This window comes from Eupeodes corollae, chromosome 3, assembly GCF_945859685.1.
Source record: "Eupeodes corollae chromosome 3, idEupCoro1.1, whole genome shotgun sequence".
Classification (NCBI taxonomy): Eukaryota; Metazoa; Arthropoda; class Insecta; order Diptera; family Syrphidae; genus Eupeodes; species Eupeodes corollae.
In genome coordinates, this window is record NC_079149.1 from 33,016,698 (window position 1) to 33,044,581 (window position 27,884).

Here is a 27,884-nt window from a genome sequence, read left to right on the forward strand (position 1 = left end):
TGGGTTCGATCCCTGCATATGCCATCTAAAGTCTTTTAACGGGTACTGCCTCTTGCGAGGAATTGACAAATTCTCCAAGAGTAACTCCTGTCATGAAAAAGTGCTTTCTCAAATTAGCCGTTCGGATTCGGCATATAAAACTGTAGGTCCCCTCTATTCCTGACAACATTACTCGCACACAGAAATGGTTGAGAGTTGTAAGTCACTAGGCCCTAGTTCTCAACGGACTGTTGCACCACCCAATTTATATTTATTCATTTAGTTACAGAAGAGCGTTCAACATTGTTGAGACATCAGCAATCTGCAGACATTTCTGAAGGTAGATAAATCAATAAGTAGGTTGAGAAATCATAGGCTAATATGCAGGATTATTAACTCAAAACTGGTTGATTTCATTGCTTGAAAAGCTGTCAGTAAATGTTCGAAATGAGACGGTGTCCTTTATCCCCTCCTCTGAAACCTAGCAGTAAACTAATAACAATGTTGGAAATGGAAGGATTAAGAGTGATTTGCTACGTAGACTACGATGACGGGGTTGTTGTAGGGAATACTCTGACGTCTCTTACCTCGTCTTCACAATCACTACAACTTTCATGTTCATGTCCTGCCCTATTATAAAGACGAAATCTTTAGCTTGGAGACTTTAATGCAAAGATCCTTATGATCTAAGACATTCCGACATCGTTTGTATCAAACGCTTTAAAGCTAGTTCTATTTATTTCAACGAGTAAAGTATATCTTAAGATCCATTTGGTATCACAACAGACTAACTATTGGTCTAAGTATTCTGGTTTTCCCTTCAACAGCCTCCTAAACCTAACCTTATCCTTACCTTATTTTTATATTTCTCATTAAAAATAATTGTTTTTTATGTATAAATGAAACCTCTTACTGGAAAAGTCTAATCCGCAAGTTATTTTATTCAGTTTTTATATTTTCAAAAAAATCACAATTTTTTTTTGATGAAGGAATACATTTTATTTCTCAAAAACGTTGATTTTCCATCCATTTTGTGTTATTTTTTAACGGCTTAACAATTTCACCAAATTCCATAACATCTTTAAACTTAAATTTATATTGTTTTTAATTTTTGCTTTGGCAGTCTGAAAAAAAAGTATAATTTGTTGTTTAAGTTAAGTTAATAAATTTTCGTGAAAGTAAAATAACTTACTTGTCGCACTCGCATCCCAACCAACTTGTACACCATTTTGCTTATTTTTTTCCTTAAGCCAATGATACAAGGGTTCATAATATTCCATAATGGCTTTGCCATTCAATTTTCTCTCATTCGTCACCAGTTCCATTGCGTCTCTCCAGTGCTTAGTCGAACCCAATTTCATTAGATTTCTAATAAAATATTGAGAATCAAATTGTAACATCAATTATTTGACTGAGAAACTTACTTCAAAATTTTTCCCGCCTCTTCCTGTTCATAATAATCACAATTGTGTAGTGGACGACTAGGATCTCCAGGAATGTACTGTTTAGAAGCTATACAAAGTCCCTTATAGAATTGATATCCAAGAATTTCAGAAACGAGTTTTCTAAAATACCACAAAACAGTTACACAATGTTTTTCATAAATCTCAAGCTTTGAATAGTTTCTATAGCTTACACAGTATTCTGCTTCAAAGGGTGCAAACCCTTATACAGGGAATAGCTAGGATCAAAATGATCTTCACTGCGTTCCTCTGGTGGCGCAAGGCCAGCGTATTTAGCTTGAATACTCCAATAACCACAATTCAAGTCATCCGGTTGAATCCGAGATTCAAGTGAGTCCACAATAAATTTCTCATTAGTAAAGTACATTGGAATTGATATGAGAGTATGGACACCCTGTAGAAGACAAATAAGCCTTTAGTTAAACTCAAAAAAGCTTTTTTTTGACAACTTACCAAACGAAATAATCGATTCATAGTAAGCTCATTGTCTAGAGTGTAATTTTCAATAAGTTTGATTCTATCCAAATGTCTTGGGCTTCCAGCTGACACAATGGCAGATTCTCCAATAGCACTTCCAAACCCAGGACAAGCTTCCCGATCAAGACCTATCGGAAGATGAGCCTTGTACAAATTATATTGCAGCTCACTCATATGGCCGTGCATTTGAAGGAACTTCTTAAAATCAACTTTGGGACAGTATCGAAGACCAACGTCAGGTGGAAAATAGAAGACAACAGCTTTACAATCGTCTCCGGCTTCTTCGTCGGACATTTTTCGAGCATAAGTATCCCAGAAATGTCTACAAAAGAAAATTTCGGAAATCGAAAGTTATGTAAAAAAAAACTGCTGGACATTTAAAACATTCCTACTTACGGTGAAAAATTATTCAATCCCAGTGACTCGAAGAAATGTGAGGCCAATTCGTTGATTTTCTTTGCCGTGAAAATCTCTTGATCCATCTTGTGCTTTATGTCTGGAAGTTTTCTTTCCGGAAAAGGTGGACTAAAAATACTCTTAGCCTTCCAAGCATGTTGCAGTACTTGTTCCATAAGGTTATGCGGAATTGGGCTGTCATCGGCCATAATATTTTGACCATATTGGTTTCGCAGAACATTCCTTATGAAAGCATGCATCTCTTCATAGAGTGGCATAATATCCCACATAGCTCCTTCGAGCTCTTTCAGAAGGTCATCCTCCTCGTAATAAAGATACCAGGTTTTGGAAGGTGATACGTGTCCTGGAAGAGAATTTTGTTAAACTAACATTTAAATGTACATCTCATCAAACTTACCATTGTAAGCAGCTGCTTTTCTAAAATAATGCACAAACTCCACAAATCTCGCCCGACCTTCGACTCCAATTTCATTCCGCCAATTCGTCCAATAGTAGTTCAATTCATCCAGAATCCGAGTCTTCGAGACGATATCATGAATTTGTGGCATGTATGCAATGTGATTGCAGACATTTGCTCCCGTACGATAGTGGCAGACATTTTTCGCCGTCCCTAACCCCAGCATTGCTCTCACAATATTCATTGATCTCTCATAATCCTCGTGCTCTAGACCATTCAACTGAAGCTTCCCAAGAATCTTAACCTGTCTTCGGAGGATGTCATTCTTGATTTCAGCCAACGGAATTATACTCAAATTGAATGCTAATTGATTGGAAAATGCTCGATAACTACTTTGGATATCGTTATTTTGTGTTGAAGGAAGATTTAGATGATGGAACTTTTTCGCTGAGTTAAGGAAAATACTACGAAGCTTGGAATAATGTTCATTCATGTAGAGATTGGCATGTTCGACTAATTCTAAGGCCACTGCTTCGTAGTCGATTTTTGGTTTGGGTGTTGTTGTTGTTGCTGCCGAAGAGTTAGAGGTCTTAGTTTGAGCTCCAACATGTGATGTCCAAAGGAGCATACAAGCTATAACCAATGAAGCTTGCTTCATCTGCAATGAGATACAAGATATAGAAACTAATATTTAAGGCGTTCTTATATTGCAATTTTTTAAATATTAATTATTAAACTCCGGTTCGATTTTTTGAACTGATACTTTTGATATTTTTGACATTGGCAGTTTTAATGATGGTCCTGAATTATTAATTATTCGCCTTTAACAGTGATTTGACTAATTCACCATAAAAACCTTTTAAAAAAATTGAACTTACCAAACCTTACAAATAGAACAACCCAGTTTTCCTGCTTGAAGGTGCTGATTGACTATTAAAAATATGGTAGATAGTATTTTCCCTATTGTTCTGAAGAAGTATTCTTTAACGCTGGCAAAACCACTGCGTGAGCTTTTCCATCTTTCCTACTCTACAAGGTCCTTTCCGAGCAAATGAAAAACATCATTTGTACAGCCTGTCCTGGTCCTACGGCCGTGACTTACAACTCTCTACCATTCCTGAATGCGAGTACTGTTCTCAGGGATGGAGGGGACCTACAGTTTTAAGCCGATTCCGAAGATCTAATTTGAGAAAGCACTTTTAATGGCAAGGATTACTCTTGGAGAATTTGTCAATTCGACGCAAGAGTACCCGTGGAAAAAAACCTTTAGATGGCATAGACAGGAATCGAACCCAAAAAAGAAAGAGGCTATAGTTTACATTGCATTACATTCCACACTACTGAGCACATAAATAAACAGAGTTGAGAACACAGCACCTTGAGCGTTTAGAACGTTTACCAATGGCACTATTAAGGTGTTCATCCCAAGTGAGAGTGCGATTGTATACTAGTCCTAGGTTTCTAGCAGTGCTAACATATTCAATGGTTTCGTCGTCAAGTTTCAACAGCTTTAAACCAGATAGATCGAAACTTTTACGATAGATAGGAAGGAATGTTGATTTGACAGGGTTAAGGCGGAGATCGTTCTTTTTTGACCACTGTGAACTTATCAGGAATTCCACATCATCAGCATAATAATGAATTAAACAATGTTAAGCAACTTGAGGTAACTCATTTATGTCAAGTGAAAAGAGGATTGGTCCAAGGATAGATCCCTGTGGCACTCCACTAAAAACATTGAAAAATGTGGATGAGTATCCATTGGCCACCACGCATTGTTGCCTTTCGCTGAGATTCGAAAGACCAAGCTTACAGGACTCTAAACAAAACCCAAAGTTAATTCGCAGCTTTCTACAGTAGTAACAGTATCAAAAGGATTTGAATAATTTAACAGTGTTAGCAATGTAACATGATCACTGTCAATTGCCATTCTTATTTCATCAGTTACAAAAAGGAAGGAGGATTTGAAGCTGCACTTTGGTCGAAAACCAGACTTACAGTTACTTAACAGGTTGTTGATTGCAAGATATTTTTGGATCTGCCCAGAATAGTTTTTTCAAACACCTTCCGAAAGAAACGGAAGAATGTCAATCGGCCGAAATTCTAAAGCAGTACCTGTTTGCTTTTTGGGTATGGGAACAATCGTAGCCTTCTTCCATTCTAAAGGAAACTCGGAAGTAGTCAATATGCTGTTAAATATGTAGGTTATATAGCGCAGTATATATGAAAGCAGTAGTCTCAAGAACTTAGGGTCCATTCGGTCCAGGCCAGTAGCATTAGATATATTCGATATTATTGACCATTCAATGTCTTCCTCTTGTATTCTTATAAGACTCAGAGCGCTGTTGATAGCAGTTGGTTCCTCCTCAGTAAAGGATTGAACGGGTGAAGCAACGTTTAAGGGCATTGACGTAAACTTTTTGTTGAGTGCATCACAATCGTAAACAGTCCGCTTCATCGAATTAAATTTTTTTAAATTTCTCGACGTTTCAAGGTCCCTAAAGTCGAAATAAAAGATTTTTCGAGAGATGTCTGTGGATGCGTGTGTACGTACGTTCGTACGTCCGTACGTTCATAGCTCAAGAACCAGTAGAGATATCGACCTAAAGTACATTTTGTTATACAGGTAATAATGCAGAAAGATGCGAAAAGGACTGTTCTTTTACAATATTAATTTTAATTTGAACATTTTGGTTAACTCGAAATGTCTCACGAACCAATTACGCTACAGTCTTGATTTCATTTTTTTAACAACATATTGTAACGTAAAACTAGTACATTTTTGGAAAGAATCCAATCAACGTTTTTTTAGAAATCAAAAAACTGAAGAAAAAATATTTGTCACCTCAAATATTTTATAGACAAAAAACATTTTATCTCCAAAAAAATTTTGTAAAACGAAGAACAACGTTTTTGACATCTGGTAACTTTTTGAGAAAAATTGATTTGAAGGTTTTTTTCTTCTAAAAACTAAAAACTTAAAAAAACTCTACTTGAAGATGGTAAATAAGAATTGATTTCCAACTCAAATATCTTTTCATAAATTTAAGATATTGGCTTCAAACTTATTTTGACATATATGAAATATTGTTTTCAACATTCGGTAACATTTTGAGAAAAATCGAATCCACAGTTTTTCAACAAAAAAAAAAACCTAAACAAAAATTACTAAAAATTGATTTTCAGCTCAAATATTTTTTCAAAAATTCAAGATATTGGCTTCAAATTAATTTTATTTTATAAGAAATGTTATTTTTCAACATTTAGTAAAATTTAGAGAAAAATCGAAGGTACAGTATTTTTTACAAACAAAAAACCTCAAAAAAAAGAGGCTGGGATGCGACCCACACTGATAACTTCAGATCCCATCTGTCGATTTGTCTTGCTTAAAAGTTTGTCTATATGTACTCGTATCAATTTTTACCAAATTTGCTTAATATTTTTTGTAGATTTTATTTTTTATGAAAAAACGGACTGTTGTATTTTTATATAAAAATTACTAAATATCGAAAACAATATTTTCTGTGAAATAAAATAAGTTTGAAGCCAATATTTTTACTTTTTAAAAAAACTATTTGAGTCGAAAGTAAATTTTTACCAAGTTTTAGTATTGTTTTTTTTAGAGTTTTATTTTTTGTAAAAAAACTGTCAATTCGATTTTGTTCAACAATTTAGCGAATGTTGTCAACAATATTTCTTATAAGATATAATTAGTTTGAAGCTAATATTTCAAATTTTTGAAAAGATATTTGAGTCGAAAATAAATTTTTACCAACTTTTTTTAAAAATTTTTTAGGTTTTTAATTTTTTGTACAAAAACTGTCAATTCATTTTTTTTCAAAATTTTACTGAATGTTAACAACAATATTTGTTGAAAGGTAAAAGTAGTTTAAAGCCAATATCTACCATTTTTGAAAAGATATTTGAGTCGAAAATCATTTTAACAACTTTTGTTAATTTATTTTCGGTTTTTTAATTTTTTGTAAAAAAAACTGTGAATTGGATTTTTTTCAAAATTTCATTGAATGATGACAACAATATTTTTTGAAAGATAAAAGTATTTTAAAGCCAATATCTCAAAGTTTTGAAAAGATATTTTAGTCGAAAATCAATTTTTACCAACTTTTATTAATTTTTTTTAGGTTTTTATTTTTTATAAAAAAACTGTCAATTCGATTTTTCTCAAAATTTTATCAGATGTCAAAAACATTATTCTTCGTTGCACAAAATTGTTTTGGACATGAAATCGTATTTTAGTCGTAAAATTTTGGAGGTGACAAATTTTTTTTAAATTGTTTTTGATTGATTAAAAAAACGTTAAATGGATTTTTTTTCAAAAAATATACTTCTTTTATATCACGTTACAATATATTATATAAAATTTTACTTAAGTTTCTAGCGTTTGTGGTTCGTAAAATATTAAGGGTTAACCAAAATGTTCACCTTTTTTCAAACTGTTATGGTAAAAAAATCACCCACGAAATTTTCTTGACAGCCCTTTCTGCATCTTTCTGCCTTATTATCTGTATAACAAAATTTATTTGAAGTCGATATCTTTTCTGGTTCTTGAGCTATAGACGACGAAAAAAACGTCGCGAACGTGCGGACGCACGGACGTGCGGACATCTTTCTAAAAATCTTTTATTTCAACTCTAGGGACCTTGAAATGTCGAGAAATTTCAAAATTTTCAATTTGACAAATCGGACCCATTACAATAACTTCCTATGGGAAGTTAATAATACTAAAACTTGGTAAAAATTTACTTTCGATCAAATATCTTTTTAAATATTGATATTCTGCTTTCGATATCTCGTGAATAATAAAATTCATTGGCTTGCAATTGATTTCATTCATCCAATTTGTATTTTTTTTATACAAGAAATAGAAACTTTTAAGAAATTCTACTAAAATTGGTAAAAAGTGGTTTTCGACTAAAAACCTCGTTAAATAAAATAGATTTTGAAATCAAACTTTTTCATCATATGCAAATATCTTTGGTAATTCAATTTTTTTTTAATACTTCAAATGACACCTTTTTTAACAAAACACGAAAACCTACAAACCTTTTAGGTAAGACAAATCGACAGACGGGAAGTTATCAGTGTGGGTCGCATCCCAGTCTTTTTTTTGTTTTAGTCTTAAAGAAAAATACACTAGTTTTGCGCAATTCTAACTTGGTTTGCCGATTTCTCAGAAGAATTGCTGCTGAATAGGATTTTGAGAAATCAAATTACTCCAATCTTAAGTTCTCAAAGTACAAGTAAAATTTGAATTCTACATAATGCTTTCAAATTTGAAATCGATTACTTTAACGTCAAAAACCTCTTCATGCGAGTACAGATACTCCTTGACTATCTTCAGATTGCAAATATTGATAAACTTCTATTGATTACATATTCTCATATTGAAGTAAGTTGAATAAGTTTGTATGTGTGTGATTGTATTTAGGTATATTGAGTAAGCTCTTTACTCTCAGCATCATAAAATCACTTTAAAAAGTTTCTTCTTAAAATCGATGCCATTACACATATATTTTATAGCTTACTCTTCTAAACACTTTAGTGTACATTTATGCCAACTTAAAAAACATCATTTATACACATGAACGTGACACTTAGACTTCCAATCTTCCAACGAACACAGCACAGCACAGAACTTTGATGATAAGAAAGAAATAATATTTCTTTCGATTTTAACTTTTTAAAAAAATAAAATAATAAAAATAAAAACAAATAAAAACAAAAATATAGGAAATAAAAAAGATTCACTTTTGTTTTTCTTATTGGATTCGAGGGAAGAAAAGAAAAACAACATATAAATCCACTTCAATCCACCCAAATGACCCCGATTCCCAGGAGAACCATATTATATAGAGGATATGTACATTGTACAGTATCAAGCGTAGAAGAGCAGAACGCTTGCTCCTCCGTCGACGCTCGTCCTCATCGTTCAACCGTTTTGCTATATAAGCCCGTCGTACCCGTGCCGTAACCGATGTTGCAATGTTTACAATTTACTATACCAACAATCGATACGGAAAAGTATTTGCGAATCATTCACGAAGCGGGGGATTTTCCGGTCCTCCTTCCCCTTCTGATGATGTTGCTATTGCAATATTGAAAAAGGATTCACTTGGGACGAAAAAAAAACGGGTAAGGATAAAAACGGGCACGAGGGAACACTGAATGTTGAATATCTATGTCGTAGGTTTATGATTTACCAGATGATTGATTTATGTTTATATAATATGTAAATCCATTTATATACAAAATATGACTGACTGACGATAAAGGAAACATGAAGACTTTACATTCGCTGGATTATCTTAGAAAAGTATTGAAAAGTTAAAAGTTTTTTTTTGAGCAAAAGTCGGATTTTTTTGTTCTTTGTAATTTTTTCAAAAAGGATTTATTTTGGACTTGATGATTTAAAGAGTTAAAAATTCCACGTACCGTTTTTGTGAAAGGTTGTTTACTATATTTTCAATACAAGTTTAAGATTTAATTATGACTTATATGCGCGACAAAGTACATTTAGCGACTACGTTCGCTATATTAAAAATCAAGAGTAAAACTTATCGGTAGCAGTGGCCGGCGGCGGAGCGGCATTCTGTTCAAGCAGTTTAGAGTCAAAGATTTGTGATCTTCTTATCAGCAAAAACTGGCCTTAGAGTTGATTATATGGTTTACGGATGAATGTTATAATACAACAAATACAACAGTATGTGTTGCAAGTATGAAAACTCCAATATTATAGTAAGACTATAATTATATTTACGAATCTTTATTCGTTACATCCAAAAACCTTACACAAAATTTCTGCATTTCTTTGAAAAGTTCGATTTTGCTCTGTTGTTAACATTTATAACGTTTTTTTAGCTGACCTAGAAAAATTTTATCATTATTCTTTAAAAACAAACAATTTAGGAAATTTTGGAAACATTTATTCTGATTCTGTAGATAGTTTAGTTTTCTACAATGTTGAGGTAACACACAATTAAATCAAAAAAAAAAAAAAAAACAATTAATTGAACAAGGTTTCGAGTCAATAAAATTGCTGGGATTTTAGGAGTACTTAATTTTTTATAACCTGTTTTCTCTTTATAAAATTAAGTTGGGGCGGGGTCGTCTATTGATGGATTGCAAAAAATATATCACACGATATTTGCACGATTTTTTTAATTAAACTATTTAATTCTTGAACTGTATTGAAAATCAAAGTAGGTTGGTAGAAATGGCGATCTCAAGGCAACCTAGCCTGAGATCCAATTAGCGCTGTAGTGCGCCGCGCCGTTTTGATATCAAAAACTGGTTTGACCTGTGATTGAAAGGGTCAGATTTATAGAGAAGCTTCATAGCGATTATGTTAGAGCCATTTTGTCGCATTGAGAAAAAAGATTAGATCTCTAATCTTTGTCTCAGATAGCTCATCAAGTTCGTGAAAGAATGCTTTTCCAAAGTATTGGATGAAATAGATTATCGTTTCACATTCTCTTTGGCCACTGCAGTTACGGCAAAAGGTGTTGTAGGAGATACCCAACTTCTCCGCATGAACTCTTATAGGCCAATGTCCGGTATAAATCGCAACAAACCTGGCTATGTCTTGCCTTGGCCTGCATAGAAGATCGTTTGTACGGGATTTATTATATGTGGGCCATATCTTCCTAGATATAATGCAGTTGGGTAAATTACTCCACCTTCGGTTTGATTTAGTTTGGTAGATAGAAAAGATTTTACTCTTCATAGCGCCAAGAGAAATATTAACCATTTCCGCAAGTGAGCCGATCTTAAGGACACTTAGAGTGCTTCAGATTCTGCGCGTTTCTTAATTATTTTAAGCTGCAGAGCTGGAGCCCGGCAACTCGATAGGGATCTCGACTCCGCTTCTAACATCGTCAACCTCGACGTTGTCATCAGCTTTGTCGGTGTCTGTTCCCCGACTCTGCAGAATTTTAATTTTGGCATTCCTTATGCCAAAACTGAATTTGTACTCGGTTTTTTCGAGAGCTCCTAGACTCTCATCGATAATCCTCAGAATGTAAGAGTCGGTGGTCTTCTGCGGTTCTTCTGCCTTAAATACAGCCTAATCGTGCATGGGGACCAGCGGATTTTGCCTCTGAAGACCGCCGATCAGATCCTGTCCGCTTGGCTTTATGCTCATGAACGGCAACCAACTGCGAGCCTTCGGTTGTCTAGGGATGTCCTTAGCTGGGATAAACTTGAGCTTCAAGCCCTCCCAGTCATTGCTTAGCTTAGCAATGCTTTCACTAAGGAAATCCCTAGAAAACCTGTCCGCACACTTAATTACCCTATACCCCCTGAGCATCTCGCCAGAGTCAAAACTAGGTGTATGAAAACACCATCTCCGAGAGCTTGCCCTCGATAGAGTTCCACACGTTCAGCAGAGAGCTTTGCTGTTTGTGGAAAGCTCATCCACAACTGCTACGTGGAGGTCATCTCTGACAACCTCAGTTAGCAGTTGCGCTGCTCCAGAAGATGGTGCCTTCACTGGCTTTGCCGGTCGTCAAGCTTGCTTTTTTTCTGAGACGTGCAGATCTCTACCTGAGAGGCCGTTAAGCGAAACTTCTGGCGTCCCTCTCATGAATCACTCCGGTCTCTTCATTTTTGGCAATCGTGGCAAGAATGTGAGAGGCCGTTTTGAAGCGGTTCCTGAGAAGAGCGCCTTCTGATGGTTTTTTGGTTCCTCGAGTTGCACTGCTACTCGAGGGTTTCGGTTTTGTATACGGTTTAGGAAGTATAGGAGTGCGTGGTTTTGGGTTGCTCACAAGTGCTGGAACTACCAGCGCTAAATGAGCTCCTCTTCAAGGTCTCCTGGCTGGAGGCCAAGAGTTCATCCTCCAAGTCTGTGGATGGTTCTACGTTTGTCATGTCTAGTTCGTCCATTTTGTAAAAGTTTTTGAATGTTGGTCCCACGAGTAGGTCGGAAAAAAGAGGTCAGCCCGGGCAGAGCCGACCTTGCCAAGGCATCCGAATGAGCTCGTTAGCGACTGGTTTGCCCCCCTGCCTTCAGCGGCGACGCGTGCCTAACAAATGTAGTCGTTCAGTTTCAAAATTCTTATTTGCGATGCCAAGAAGTCAAACAAGTCTTTTTTTATATAAAAGTACATAATAATGTGGTTTAATTTTTATGTTAATAATAAATAGGTATGTGATGATTAAATATATTTGAAAGTTTAGTTTTTTTTTTAAGGTAAATAACAATAGACATTTTACGTTAGTACTTTTAGCTGTTTATTGTTCAATTGTAAGCATTGAAAGATTTGATAACATATTTTGGCCCATAGTTGTTGCAGAATAGGTTTTTATTCTTTTAAGGGTTGAAAATGACCATTCAACAGACGAGGTTGTTAAAGGGAATGTAAGTACAAGTTCACATAATTTGTATATCTCAGGGAAAACTGAAACCAGATCATCTATGCCCCAGCTAGCCGTTTTCCTCATTTCCTTCATTACACAGTAAAAAGAAGCTTTCCTCGTTCAAAACTGATCTGAACGAAATCGTCCCTAGGAACGACGCGCGTCTCATTTCTCATATTCGAAAAAATAAAAAAATAAAATGTTGGAATATGTACCCAAATAAATAAATAAACTAGTTACCTACGCCCTAGCTATCCGTTTTCCTTATTTCCATCATTCTAGGTATATATTAAAAAAAGCTCTACTCGTTCAAAACAGATTTGCACGAAATGCTCCCTACAACGAGCGAATTGTTTTTTTTTTTTTTTTTATGCTTGCTATGGGCTCATTTCGTTGCCAAATCGTATGAACGACTTGGGTAGATACACTGTACAGATCGGTTGAGTAAAACAAAACAGTAGCAGGTAGCTAGTTCGTTTTTTTTATTGGGTGGTTCACAGAAGGAACGCGCGAGTGGGAAAATGGAAAATATGTACGTATACATTAGATATAACTATAAGGAATGAAGGAACAGTATGATTATAAGGTGTGGGTTAATTAGATAGAAATTAAAATAATGTCGCCTGTAAGCTAGTCGTTCATGCACGACTTGAACAATATGACGCCTCGCCACTGCCTGCCTTTCATTCTTCGGCACGGAATATGTAAGACACTTACTCCACCACTGATATTAGGAACCCCCTATCTATGGTCATATTGCATTGCCAATGCTTGCTACTATTAAGGAGCAGGAAACTTTAGCAATTCAACCTGCCTTAGCTGATCTCTATCTTGACAACGTGCATTACCGTCCGGCACCCACTGGGAGGGTTTGAAACGAGGATTTTTGCCAGGCAAGAACAGAGAAAAGATGATTTTTTTTAATAAAGTTTGCCCTTGGTGCGTCGTTGATTGCACTACTGCCGGTGCAACGGAGTAGAACAGCTGACACGATATCTAAGCTTCAGAACCTTGAAGTAACAAGGTTTCGATTTCGTTCATATGGCCACGGCTGGCACGTATGCAGAAGTCGGTTCGTTGGACCTCAATTTCCTTGACTTGGCCACACAGCCCTGCCAAAACCTCCGCTATTTAGCATTCAATGTTGGGTCTGAGTTCTCCCAACGTCATCTTTGGCTGTTTGACTTAAACCAATAATTTAAAGCAAAGAAGAAAAATGTCTAAAGACATTAAATCGCACGAAAGAATCGTCTAGGCCCTTTCAAATTTAATCTTCAATAAATCGACTGTAAAATGTGCAGTGTGGCAACACCCAGTTGTCCAAGTTAAAATCTTTTAATCCGTTGCGATCCTTGTCATCAATGACAAAATATTGCCCAATTATAAGTGGTGATTCTTGTGGATTTGCACATTTTGCTTATTGACGAATACATTGAGTCAAACATAAGTTTCGCCACTAAAGATAATTTGTGTTGAAATTATTTGTCTTGGAGCATATTCCTCAGAGCCCAAAAGGAGAACTTAATTTTCTTCAAATGGTCTATCGGATGTAATTCTTAAGTCAACTTGATCTTGTATGGGTATTAATCAATTTCATTTCGCAAAACATGACATAATGCAGTCTAAGCCATGCCCAGCTTTTGAGAACATCGTTGGATTGATTGGTTTGGATCGGTGGCTATGAACACCTGAACAGAAACGACTCCGACACTTGTCTCAGTAACACACCAACATCACAAAACAAATATAAAAATTGGAGGTAATGCTTTATAAGTCGCGGTTTGGTAGAAAAATTGTATATTCTTCAGACGTTGCTCATTCGTGTACATTACCATGAACAAATTGTAGAGTTTAATTAATAAATTGACAGTGACAGTTTAATGATAGTGAAAGGTTCATTTAGATAGTTGTCAAGTACTTATTGGAAACCCTTAGAATAGTTACAGTCATGGACAAGCAGGAATCTAAGTAAAAATAGATCTGCTAGTTTTAATAGATGACATTTAATAAATCTTCAAGCTCCTTTGGGCTTAAAAGAAATATTGCTTAATAGATGATTTTCTTGGACTATTAATTCAATATTTGCTCCATCATTTGAATAAATATTAATAGTGAAGGGGAACATACTTACTTACAACTTAAATTGGCACTACAGCCCTGTTTGACCAATGGACTTATCCAACAAATTTCTCCATGTAGCTCGGTCCCTAGCCAGATGTCACCAGTATTGCTCTCCAAGTTGGGTGAGGTCACCTGATCGTCGGTCTTCCTCTTCTGCGCTGTTCAGTGGGTGTTGAACTGGAGCATTGGTTTCCATGTGCCACGTAACGCAGCCATCTCAGTCATTGCACTTTCATCCTTTTGGTTAAGTCTACGTCGCTGTACAACCTGTACAGATCGTTGTTCCATCTTCTTCTCCTATCTCCTTCTATGCATACGGGACCGTAAATCACACAAACAATTTTTCTCTCGAAACAACCCAAGGTGCTTTCATTTGCTTTTGTCCATAGTCCATTTTTCTGCACCGTAAAGCAGGACGGATATGATGAGGGCCTTATATATCGAGACTTTGGTCGCTCGAGTGACAGCTCAGCTACTCAATTGCTTTCTTTGCCCAAAGAAATAGAAGTTAGCGAGAGTAATTCTTATGTGGGGTCTCAGCGCTGGTGTTGTTGTTTGCTGCGTTCAAAGCGGAGCCTAGGTTGACGAATTCCGTCAAGCGATGGTGACGTTTTAACCGAGACGTTCACTTGACAGCATGAACTTTGTTTTGCCCTCATTAACTTCTTTACCCATTTTTGCCGCCTCTGCTTTAATACTCACAAATTCCCATTGCTAAGTTCCGTCGATTATGACATCTCTGCACTAATCTTTCAAGTACGCATGACAGCGCATCACTTTGTCTAAAACCTTTTTTGACATCGAAATGTTTTGTGAAGTTGTTTCCAACCTTTATGGAGCAGCGTGAATTTTCAATTGCCATCCTTCACAAATGGACGAGTTTATCAGAAATGACAAACCTAGACATAGCTATATACAGCTCGTTATGCGCGGTCTTGAAATCGATAAAAAGATAGTGAGTGTCGATTTAATGTTTCTCCGTTATGTGAATATTTGATCGACTGTGAACTTTCCTGGTTTAAATCCACGCTGATAAGGACCTATCAAGTTGTTCACGATAGGTTTTATACGTTCACATTTTACGGAAGAAAAGATTTTGTAAGCAATTTAAAGTAGACTGATGCCTCTGAAGTTTATGCAGCATAGAGGGTCTCCTTTTTTCAGAATCCAAAAAGTAGAACATAGTCAAAGTTTTTTAAAACATCTTAAGTCTTTTGAAGAGGCCTTTCATAAAAAGTATGATTTTTTTCTCGTTAACTTCCCATAGGAAGTTATTGTAATGGGTCCGATTTGTCAAATTGAAAATTTTGACATTTCTCGACGTTTCAAGGTCCCTAGAGTCGAAATAAAAGATTTTTAGAAAGATGTCTGTGCGTGCGTGTGTACGTACGTTTGTACGTCCGTACGTCCGTACGTCCGTATGTCCGTACGTCCGTACGTCCGTACGTTCGCGACGTTTTTTTCGTCGTCCATAGCTCAAGAACCAGAAGAGATATCAACTTCAAATAAATTTTGTTATACAGATAATAAGGCAGAAAGATGCAGAAAGGGCTCTCAAGAAAATTGCGTGGGTGGTTTTTTCACTATAGCAGGTTGAAAAAAAGGTGAAAATTTTGGTTAACCCTAAATATCTTACGAACCAAAAACGCTAGAGACTTGAATTAAATTTTATAAAATATATTGTAACGTGATACCAAACAGAGATATTTTTTGAAAAAAATCAATATAACAGTTTTTTTTATAAATCAATAAAACTGAAAAAAAAAATTTGTCACCTCCAAAATTTTACGACTGAAATATGATTTCATCTCTAAAACAATTTTGTGCAACGAAGAATAATGTTTTTGACATCTGACAAAATTTTGAGAAAAATTGAATTGACAGTTTTTATTACAAAAAATAAAAACCTAAAAAAAATGTATAAAAGTTGGTAAAAATTGATTTTCGACTCAAATATCTTTTCAAAACTTTGAGATATTGGCTTTAATTTACTTTTATATTTCAAAACATCTTGTTGTCAACATTCAGTTAAAGTTTGAAAAAAATCGATTAGACAGTTTTTGTACAAAAAATTAAAAACCGAAAAAAAAATTAACAAAAGTTCGTAAAAAATGATTTTCGACTCAAATATCTTTTAAAAACTTTGAGATAATAGATTCTAACTAATTTTTTCTTATAAGAAATATTGTTTTCAACATTAGGACAAATTTTGAGAAAAATCGAATTGACAGTTTTTTTAACAAAAAATAAAACTCTAAAAAAAACAATACCTACTAAAACTTGGTAAAAATTTACTTTCGGCTCAAATAGATTTTCAAAAATTAAATATATTTGCATCAAACTTATCTTATTTCACAGAAAATATTGTTTTCAATATTCAGTTATTTTTATATAAAAATCCAACAGTCCGTTTTTTTCATAAAAAATAAAATCTACAAAAAATAGAGCGCAAATTTGGTAAAAATACATATAGACAAACTTTTAAGCAAGACAAATCGACAGACAGGATGGGAAGTTATCAGTGTGGGTCGCATCCCAGCCTCTTTTTTTTACTACCTTTTCGATTCATAATGGTTCCATTGTTTTTGGTATCCTTGCATTAACTCACTTTAACTTAACCAAATTATTTTCGTTATTTTAAATTGAAATTTTAAACGAAAATTTTGACAGTTGGGCACAATAAACTCTACTAAAAATTACTAAATATCGAAAACAATATTTTCTGTGAAATAAAATACGTTTGAAGCCAATATTTTTAACTTTGAAAAGCTATTTGAGTCGAAAGTAAATCAAGTTCAAGTTTTAGTATTGTTTTTTTTTTTAGAGTTTTATTTTTTGTAAAAAACTGTCAATTCGATTTTTTTTCAAAATTTTACCGATTGTTGAAAACAATATTTCTTTTAAGATAAAATTATTTTAAAGCCAATATTTCAAATTTTTGAAAAGATATTTGAGTCGAAAATCAGTTTTTACCAGATTTTATTAATTTTTTTGTTTAGGTTTCCATTTTTTGTAAAAAAAACTGTCAATTCGATTTTTCTCAACATTTTTCAGAATGTTGAAAACAATATTTCTTATAAGATAAAATAAGTTTGAAGCAATAATCTCAAGATTTTGAAAAGATATTTGGGTAGAAATTGAGTTTTTACCAACTTTGTAATGTTCTTTTTTTATTTTTATTTTTTATAAAAAAAACTGTCAATTCGATTTTTCTCAAAATTTTATCAAATGTCGAAAACATTGTTCTTCGTTGCACAAAGATGAAATCTTGGAGATGAAATTATATTTTAGTCCTCAAATTTTGGAAGTGTCAAATTTTTTTTTCAGTTTTCTTGATTAAAAAAAAAACCGTTAAATGTATTTTTTTTTTTACAAAAAATATACTTCTTTGATATCACGTTACAACGTATTATATAAAATTTAATTCAAGTCTCTAGCGTTTTTGGTTCGTAAGATATTTAGAGTTAACCAAAATGTTCTTCTTTTTTTTCAAACTGGTAAAAAAACCACCCACGCAATTTTCTCGAGAGCCCTTTCTGCCTTATTATCTGTATAACGAAATTTATTTGAAGTCGATATCTTTTCTTGTTCTTGAGCTATGGACGACGAAAAAAACTTTTCGAACGTACGGACGTACGAACGTACGTTCACACGCACGCACAAACATCTTTCTAAAAATCTTTTATTTCGACTCTATTGACCTTGAAACGTCGAGAAATCTCAAAATGTTCAAGTTGACAAATCGGACCCATTACAATAACTTCCTATGGGAAGTTAATAAAAGTGGACCCAGATGACAGCCCTGGGGGACTCCTGAGGTACATTTAATAGATCTCGAGATTTGATTGTCAACTTTTACTTTTTGTTCCGCATCAGTTAAAAAAGATGAAATCCACTGAGGGAGATCAAAGTGAATCCCAAACTTATGAAGCTTCCAAAGCAGTAGGTTGTGGCATACGCATGCTGGGTATCACGTACATGTTCTTTTACGAAAAAATCCAGTCTGGTCTTTACTAAACTTTCGAGCAATTTAGGAATTCTGAACAGCTTCCAAATGCCTATGTAATTTTCAACATTATTTTTCGAACCAGACTTATAAATTGGGATCAGAAAAGAAGATTTCCATTCGTCCGATAATATTCCGGATGATAAGTAGCAATGGAAATGGATTTTTTTTTGAGACAATAGCATTTGGTTTAAGATTCTGAAGACCATTTAATACATCAGATAATTATGGAAGAAAATCCAAGTTTCCTTGTGAAGTTGAGTAAACTGATTCAAAAAACTGAGCAAAAAGATCAAGATTTAATTTGGTTAAAATTTGCTTTTCCTTTGTTAAAATAATTTGGTCTATAATTATAATTTTGTCAAAGTTCAATATGACCAACTTTTAAAATAAGACGGTTCTTCACTTTTCTATGGTACAATAAAATGTCAAAACCATTCTTAAAGTTAGGGACTTATTATAATTCTTTTTTGGGACTTATTTCATGGTTTGTTGGGAACTTATTTCATTTTCGAATTTGGAGATATGCGATAAATCCCTAATTTTGGGACTTATTTCACGGATCCGTTATTTTGCTTTATAAAATGGCTGGCATTAGTAAGGCTATGTTTCTCTTAAGGCACTGATAATCTTTAAGGAACAATTCGTATGTTGCTTTAACTATAATTTTTCTATCTTAGCTTTTATTGTTAACCGAAATACGCATTTTTATAGCTCATTCACTTCTAATACTCCAAGGTTCTTTCTTTATAGCTCCAAATATATGTATAAGACTATAAATCGAACGTTACTTGCGTTCCAAAGTGTTCCGTCACAGTATTTGGATGCGCAATAAGAAAGTCTTCATAACAAAAATTGTGTTGTCATTCCATTTATTCCGGCTTCGGGCAACTTTAAGTACTCGTATAGTACGAGTCTACCTAATCTTATTATACATAATGTGCTTTTTGTTTAAAAAGGTTTTGCTTTAATTTTTATTATAATTTTTTTGTTTTGATAATAATTTTAGCTATTCAACCACATTTATATTGAATGAAACTTTACACCACCTAAGCGAGACTTTTGTTTTGCTTTGTTAGAGAGTAAAAATCTTCTCGCTTGGTTTGGGGTTGGTAAACTCGGTCATAGGGTGGGCGATAATTTATGTTCCATTCCTCTCACCACTCGCAAGTCCATATATAATAAGAGATGGTGTTATGCGATGTTGATGTGAACCTAATTTTCTAATACCAAAAGTCGAGTCCGTCGTTAGTTGACGGTCTAGTGACGTGACGGACGATGTGATGAGGACATTGGACGGACGGAACACCAGCTTGCAGATGATTATTAGTGGTCCTGACATTGCTGACAGATGATGATGTTAAGTGAGTTGGACTGTTGGCAACCAAAGATGATAATGAGCTAAGAATGATGGATGGGTCTTGGCCAACAGTATGAAACTTGTTGACATGGGATAGATAATTGGTATGCCATGTCATATGCTTTGCAAGAATATAGTAGATTTTACTATTATGGTCATAGATACAAATACATGCATATGTATACTCATACATAAAGTTGTTTGTTGTTGATTTGCCAAATTGGCCCTGGCTTTATGCGATACATGATGGGGGAAAGCAATTTGATATTTTCTACAAGCTATAGCTGGCTATACTTTGTAAAATGTGTGCTGCACGTGCTGATTATGCTCGTTATGAATTTTAAATTTTATCAAGAGCGTTCTAAGTTTGGAAATAGTATATGTTGTGGGTAATATGAGTGAAAGGAAAATGATGATAGGAAAAGGCCGCTTTGCATATGAACATGAGTTCTAGATAATCGCTTTATATCTACATGTGTACATATATCCGTAGAAATGGGAGGGTTAGCAGTCATGTGACTTAATGTTCAGATAAACAGGCAGGTCGTTATGTGGTTTTGGCCTTTTGGGGTGAATATTTGATAATTTGTGAGACGTTTTATGTTTTGTTTTCAAAAATATGTGTTGGAAAATCGTTGTTAATAGATATCCCCTTTTCATTGAATTCAAACAAAATAGTTAATGGTGTGATAACTAAGCTGTTAAGTTTGAAAAGTTATGTGAAGGTACAAATATGTTTTAAAAGTTGAAGAAGAAAAACCAGAGAACTACTTGGAACGGAATACCTTGCATTTTTGATTAGATTTTTTATTCCAGAGTGGTAAAAATAGGTCATACAAAATTACTGATGATTTCAGCCCTGAGATACTTTCATAAATTTTAAGACTACGATAAAAGCTGTTTGTTACCATATTTTAATAGAATTGAATTTGTGCATTCTTAATAAAACAACATAAGGTTGAAAGTAAGATTAACACGAATTTTTTTGAAAAAAAAAACAATGTTCCACATACGCCACCATGATCCTTGATAAACAAATTTCTTTGCATTGCTTATTTCTGTGACATTTTTCACAGTTATCTCAGATAAAATTAAGTCCAATTTATTGGAATGGAATAAAAAAAAATCAATACTTTGATTTGAATTTTTTAATTTTTTTAATCGACATTTATTTCCAACTTCTTTTTTGGCTTTAGACTCTCTGTAAGAATGTTCATAAAATCTGGGGTCTGCGTCGTAAGTTCGGATTGATTATTTCCTTTTAAATTCCAATAGTATTGAAAAACAAAACAACTAAGCATACAATTTTCTAAAATTATTTTCTTGATCATAAGCTCGCTACCCTTTCGGAGATAGAGCGTAGGTAAGTAGGTAGAAATGGAGATCTTAAGGCAACCTAGCCTGAGATCCAATTAGCTCTGTAGTGCGCCGTTTTGATACCAAAAACTCGTTTGACCTGTGATTGAAAGGGACAGATTTATAGAGAAGATTTATAGCGATTATGTTAGAGCCATTTTGTCTTAGGTCTCTTATCTTTGTCAAGTTTGTGAAAGAATGCTTTACCAAAGTATTTCATTCTGGTGTTTGCCAAAGGACATTTGCAGAGGAAATGGATTATGATTTCACTTTCTCTTTGGTCACTACAACTACGGCAAAAGGTGTTGTAAGAGATACCCAACTTCTCTGCATGAACTCCTATAGGCCAATGTCCGGTACAAACCGCAACAATCCTGGCTATGTCTTGCCTTGGCCTGCATAGAACATCGTTTGTACGGGTTTTATTATAGGTGGGCCATATCTTCCTAGATATAATGCAGTTGGGTAAATTGCTTCACCTTCGGTTTCATTCACCTTAATAGATAGAAAAGATTTTAGCCTTCCTAGCACCAAGAGGAAAGTTAACCATTTCCACAAGTGAGCTATGAAGGGCCGATCCTTGCTTGGCTAGCTCGTCAGCCCGTTCATTTCCCACGATACCACCATGGCCCGAAACCCAGATCGGGGTGACACCGAGGTTAATATTCAGGCTCGCAAGCTCATCGCGATATTGCTGGACCAATTTAGATGAGGATGTGGCCTAGTTAATGGCTTTGACAGCTGCCTGACTGTCTGTAAAGATAGCCGCATTTCGGTTTTGGTTTGGGCTTTTTTAAGTATCTTACATGCCTCCCTTATTGCCAGCAGTTCAGCCTGAAAAACGCTATCAAAGTAAGGAAGCGTAAAGGATTTAGCTACATTTAGGGACCCAAAAAAAAAAAATCCCAGAACCATCTTAGAGCCGTCAGTAAAGATGGTTGTGTCGAAACCTATCGACACTATGTCATCCTCCCAATCTTCTCTGGATGGGAAAATAACCTTCAAACCCTTACTAAGGCTCAAAGTAGGAGTGCAGTAGTCAGTGTATTTAATAAAAAAATCGATTGGTAGAAGATCTAAAATAACTTTTAAGGCGTCCGTTGGGCAAGTACGCATTGCCCCTGTGGTGCCAACGCAAGCTGTTCTCTGAACCTTCTTTAGTTTATCAATATTATAGGCTTTTCTAAGAGCAGGCCACCACACAATCGACCCATGTGTTAAGATTGGACGTACTACGGCTGTGTACGTCCATAAAATCATCTTCGTCTGAAGTCCCCATTTTTTGCAGAATGTTTTGCTGCAGGCGTAGGAGGCAACACAGGCTTTCTTAACCCGTACTTCAATATTTAGTTTCCAGTTTAGTTTAGGGTCGAGTATAACTCCCAAATATTTTGAACTGAAAGACAATGATAGGATTTGACCGTTGAGTCGAGGTAGCGTGAAGGGCGGTACTTTAGTTTTGGCAGTAAAGAGCAACACCTCAGTTTTACTTTGGTTAACTCCTAGTCCACAACTCATGGCCCAGCTGCTAACTTTCTTCAAAGCTGATTTCGTGATTTCACTAATCACAGAGGTGTACTTTCCTGACACCAATAGCACCAATTCACTCCACATCTCTCTAATTTAACGAGAATTGTATCCATAACCAGAAACCATAGAAGATGCGAAAGGACACCACCCTGGAGTGTTCCCCTACTCACGTGTTTTGTTGCGATTGTATTGCCTAGAGTGGTTCGAATCTTCCTACCACTGAGCATGGAAATAATCCATTCTCGAATGAAGTCTTCTACACCGAACTTAACGAGCGATTCTTCTATGGATTCTGTAAGGACGTTGTTAAAAGCACCTTCTATGTCTAGGAAGGTGGCAAGAGTAAATTCTTTACAATGGATTGTTTTTTCTACAGTACGCACTACCTCATGGAGGGCAGTCTTCGTAGATTTGCTCTTTAGATAAGCATGGTGAGAGCTTTCGAGAGGTCGTCCAACTAGGGTTTCTCTAATATGGTAATCAAGAATGCGCTCCAAGGTTTTAAGCACAAAAGATGTTAAGCTTATTGGTCTGAAATCCTTCGGGATAAAAACTACTTTGACCTGTCTCCACGACATGGGCACATGTTTGAGAAGGAGACATCCTTTGAAAATTTGTTCCAGCCATGGAGCTGCCACATCATGCAACTTTTGAAGCATAACTGGCAGTATGTCATCCATGTCTGGGGATTTATATGGAGAAAAAGTATTGATGACCCACAAAATATTTTCTCTGGTTATAACGGAATTGACTTGCTCCACATGAGCTACGTTTAGCTCTGTGGTTTCAAGCGATTCGGGGTTATCAATCTCGCAACCCGGAAAGTGCGTCTTCATCAGTAGCTCAAGAGATTCGGCTGGAGAGGCTGCCCAGGTTCCATCAGGCTTTTTTAGAAATAAAGGATTACAATTTTCTTTATGTCTTCGATTGATTGATAGTATTCTCTCCAGCCTTGTCTTTTGGCTGATGACAGGGCTTGCTTGTAAATTTTAAGAGAGGTCTTATACGGTTGGTAAAACTTATGTTTGTGGCAGATATTGAAAATTGTACTCGTTATTTTCCTAAGACTGGACAGTTCTTCATTCCACCAAGAAGGAAGGGTTTTACGGCTTTATTTAAAGGGAAAAGAGAATCTAAAAGCTGTACTTATAGAAGTTTCAAAGGTTTTCACCTTTGAATCAAGGTCTCCTTTCGATTCAGTGAGATTCGGTAAGTTGCTTAGTTTGGAATTCGCAATTTGACTGAATTTCGTCCAGTCAGTTCTTTTGGGATTTCTGTTAGGCGGAGGGTTTTTCGACTCGAAATTAATTTGAAAAAGAATCCAAATACCAAAACTGAGTTTGTACTCGGCCTTTTCGAGAGCCCCTAGACTCTTCTCGCTAATCCTCAGAAGGTAAGAGGTGCTTGTTTCTGCGGTTCTTCTGCCTTAACTACAGCCCAATCGTGCATGGGGACCAGCGGATTTTGCCTCTGAAGACCGCGGATCAGGTCCTGTCCGCTTGGCTTTATGCTCATGAGCGGCAACCAAATGCGAGCCTTCGGTTGTCCAGGGATGTCCTTAGCTGGGATAAGCTTCAAGCCCTCCCAGTCATTGCTAACCTTAGCAATGCTTTCCAGCAACCGCACAAAATTCAAGAACAAAATATAGTAGTCTCAAAACATCTATTGATCAAAAACTGAAAAATTTAAATTTTTAAAGCCTTAATACCTAAGTCTTTTTGCAAAATACGGTGTTACGTCAAGAAATTGAAATTGAAAAGTAAAGGTTTACGTAATACTAAGGTCTACCGGCTTCAGAATATGCTCAGTTCTTTTTGAGTGACGGTCTCGATTTTGCTTCTTTTTTTATCCTGACACACGCACATTCCAGCAGCCTTTCGAATTTTGGTGGAACAGGTGCTTGACGAAAACTTTGAATTGCTTTTGTGTCATGGATTAGTGGCTCCAAAATCTTCGACATTTTTGTAGTGAATCTTCCCCATTTCAAGCACCTTTTGTTACATTTTTAAGCTTGTATTTTAAACTTGTCAAATGTCAAAAGATGTCATCTTCAAAAGTGATAAGTACTGAAATATTGCAATATGTGAAATGAAGTCTCTTTTCGAAAAAGCGCCAAAATATTCAATATTAAGAGTTACGTATTTTCTTAATTGAATAATATTTCAAAAGTACTTAAAGTTTGTTGACCATAACTTGAAAATGCCACACAAGTTATCATTAAAAATTTTATATGTATCACAACTTTTTTAATCCTGTTGCGAATTAGAGTTCAAAAACAGACACTCATAGTCATAAGCTAACGGCCTTAACATATGAAGAACTTTCGATTTCTTTTAATATTATTGTTAAGTAAGGATTGACTCTACTTTTATATGTTCAGAAATGTTTATGGAAAGTTTGATTTTCTAAATGTCTTTAATCGGAAAAAAAACAACAAACTTTTCTTAATTTGTGTCTTCTTATAAATTGTCATAAAAACTCTATTTCTGTGTGTTAGTTTTTTTCTGGAATGATTGACCCCATTATGTCTGATTCCAAGTAACTTCGCATGAGTTTTTCAAAACTATTACGAAACATATAAAAGTTTGTTTTATCAACATTACACAAAACTTGATTTTTCCAATATATATACACAATATCACAGTATGGAAGGAAGTCTATAATTTTCGTTCTTTGAAATACAAAACAAAAAGTAAGTTGTTTTGTTTCATTCAGGATTCAGGATATCCATATATGCGAAAGTCTTTGTTATGTGTCCTTTTTGGAATTATTTGTATATGTATACAAAAAACTTCCTCTTCTCTGAACGTTTGTAATATCAACATAACACACACTGGATTGTATTACATAATTTTTTTTAAGGAAGTTTATGAGTTTTTAAACCCCCAACACTCTTTTATATAATGTATGTTCCTTCATTACTTTCCAAAAACTAATCCAACTGACATAAATCTAAATTTAACCCTCTATGGATCTTGATCCTTTTCTATACCTACAACATACATACCCGTAGTATAAACGACCAACGACTACGTCGAGGACAACTAAACCTTCCATAACCTACCAATAAGGAGAACAATAAAATTCGGCATCAGGAGAGAGTTTATCATTTTTGTGTTGTTTTATTTGTGCTCCACTTATAGACGCTTTGGCACGTTAAAAGTTTTCCAATTGTCGAAATTATTTTGGTGGTTGACTGACGTCGTTCGAGAAGGTATCCGTTTGGTCTTGGTCCTTGCTCTTACTTTTATATACAAGCTAAACAAAAAATCCACACACAAGGCCAAAATACTTTCTTGTTTTTGTTTTTTTTTTTTACGGTCTACAGAATCTTTTTCGAGATGTAAAAAGCCTTTTGCTTTTATTTTTGTAGGTACATTGGAAAAGGTTCTTTCTCGATTACATAGAAATCCTTTCTAAAAGTTTTATTTTGCTGTGTTTTTTGTTTTTGTATCTTGTTTAGTATATTTGGTTAAAAAGGGTATAAGGGAAAGTAAATCTTGAAAATGAGGTTGATGATTGGTTTTTGAGGCCTTATATATTTCTTTTCAATGAAAGACTGACTGAAAGAAACTGAATATGAAAAATAGTAGGAAATATATTTTAGTGATTTTTAGGATTTATTTTTCTTGTTTGTTTGAAATCTGAAATCTATTCTGTATGTATGTATAGATTACGAGAAATTATAAATATATACCTATTGGACTCTAGAAAAGATTTATGGATATCGATGGTTAATAGAAAAGGTATTAAAATTTGTTTCCTATCTTGAGGGCTTTATGCAATATTTTCCAATAGCCTTTATTTGGTTAATATAGTTTTTTTTTTTTAAATATATTGTACGGGCACTAAAGGGTTTATGAATACCCTTATAATGATTATACAGAGTGCGAGTAATTAGGAATGGAGGATATTATTTGAAAGGAGATTACGATGCACATTGGCTTTGAATACCTGTACATTGTAATGAGTTGGAAATATTGAGTCTGGTAAAGCGTTCCACATTCGTGTAGTGCGACTAAAAAAGAAATCTCTGTACTTTACAGTACTACTGAAATTGGGTTTAAGGGTAAACTGATGAGCAATCGTAAAGTAACGAGTATGACGGTTGAATTGTTTGAGGGGATTAATGCAACTGGCTATTTCATTAGAGCATTGCTTATGGAAGTAGCGATACAATAATGAGAGACATGAAACCTTACGACGGTGCTCGAGAGATGCAAAAGTTTCAGTAAGACAACGGTCATCTATTAATTTTAGAGCTCTCTTTTGAATTCTTTCCAAGAGACTCAAATGTGTTGTTGGAGCACCTGCCTAGATATGAGAATTGTGCTCGAGTTTTGGACGAAATTAAGATTTATAGGTTGTAGCCAGATCAGAAGGGGTACAAATTTTCTTGCATCCTCAGAGAAAACCTAAACACCTAGCAGCATTTTTGACGATGTCAAATATGTGATCAATCCACAACAAGTGGTTTGTAATGCACATACCTAGGACTGATAGCTTTTCATTCTCCTCGATGCAAGTACCACTCATGGATAGTGGCATTGGGAGAGGGTTACGCTGTAGCGAAAGTAGACAGCATTGAGTTTTCTAATCATAAAATTCTACACGGTTTTTAATTTCCATTGTACAATGTTGTCAAGATCAGAATTTAATGAGCTTATCATACGCTGCCGTTGGTAGTCCACATCCGAAGAACAAGGATGGGAACCTAAAAACGAATATGAAAAGCTGATGGTACTGTTATCAGCGAAACAATTTAATGGGTTAGAAGTTTCAGACAAAAAATCATGAATGAATATGAGGAAGAGCGTCGGAGACAAAACGGACCCCTGGGGCACACCAGCATTTATTTTGTATATATCAGATTTGAACCCGTCCAATACTACTTGAAGAGAACGGTCCGAAAGGTAATATCTAACCCAACGAAGAATGGATTTATCAATGTCAAATGCACGAATTTTCGATAAGAGAGCTTGGTGCCAAGCTCTATCAAATGCCTTTGAAATATCGAGTGCAATAATCTTACTTTTTCCAAAACAATGTAAAGATTTGTTCTACTGTTCGGTGAGATAATCCATGAAATCACCAGTGGATCTTTTTCAACGAAAGTCATTCTGTCAGTCTAAAGAAGCTTCCGTCATCGTCGTTATATTATTTGGAGAAGTGATCTTTCCATATATATATGTAGTACCCGTGGCATGATGGTTAGTGCGTTGGACTGTCATGCAAGGGGTCTTGGGTTCAATCCCTGCCTGTGCCACCTTAATTTAAAAAAAATTAATTTTCGCGGATACTGCCTCTTGCGAGGAATTGACAAATCCTTCAAGAGTAATTCTTGTCATGAAAAAGTGCTTTCTCAAACTAGCCGTTCGGATTCGGCCTAAAATTGTAGGT

The 27,884-nt window shown here is 35.0% G+C and overlaps 1 protein-coding gene across 1 annotated transcript; it reads right to left on the reverse strand.

Annotated features, from left to right (window-relative positions):
• Window positions 1-895: 895 nt before the first annotated feature.
• LOC129952061 (angiotensin-converting enzyme) lies at window positions 896-9,335 on the reverse strand. Its single transcript, XM_056064485.1, has 8 exons — window positions 9,187-9,335; window positions 2,734-3,391; window positions 2,316-2,679; window positions 1,896-2,241; window positions 1,616-1,836; window positions 1,404-1,544; window positions 1,172-1,347; window positions 896-1,103 (listed from the first exon to the last, which is right to left on the reverse strand). Exons 2-8 carry the CDS (start codon window positions 3,389-3,391, stop codon window positions 1,084-1,086), a joined length of 1,926 nt encoding a protein of 641 aa, XP_055920460.1. The 5' UTR covers window positions 9,187-9,335; the 3' UTR covers window positions 896-1,083.
• Window positions 9,336-27,884: the final 18,549 nt, after the last annotated feature.

Bases quoted from the DNA above. Each gene is read 5' to 3' on its own strand.
- LOC129952061 (XM_056064485.1), bottom strand. From the start codon at position 3,391: ATGAAGCAAGCTTCATTGGTTATAGCTTGTATGCTCCTTTGGACATCA. The intron at 1,837-1,895 runs GTAAGTTGTCAA...TGTCTTCTACAG, and splicing joins TGAATCGATTATTTCGTTTG to GGTGTCCATACTCTCATATC. The intron at 1,348-1,403 runs GTAAGTTTCTCA...ATATTTTATTAG, and splicing joins GAGGCGGGAAAAATTTTGAA to AAATCTAATGAAATTGGGTT.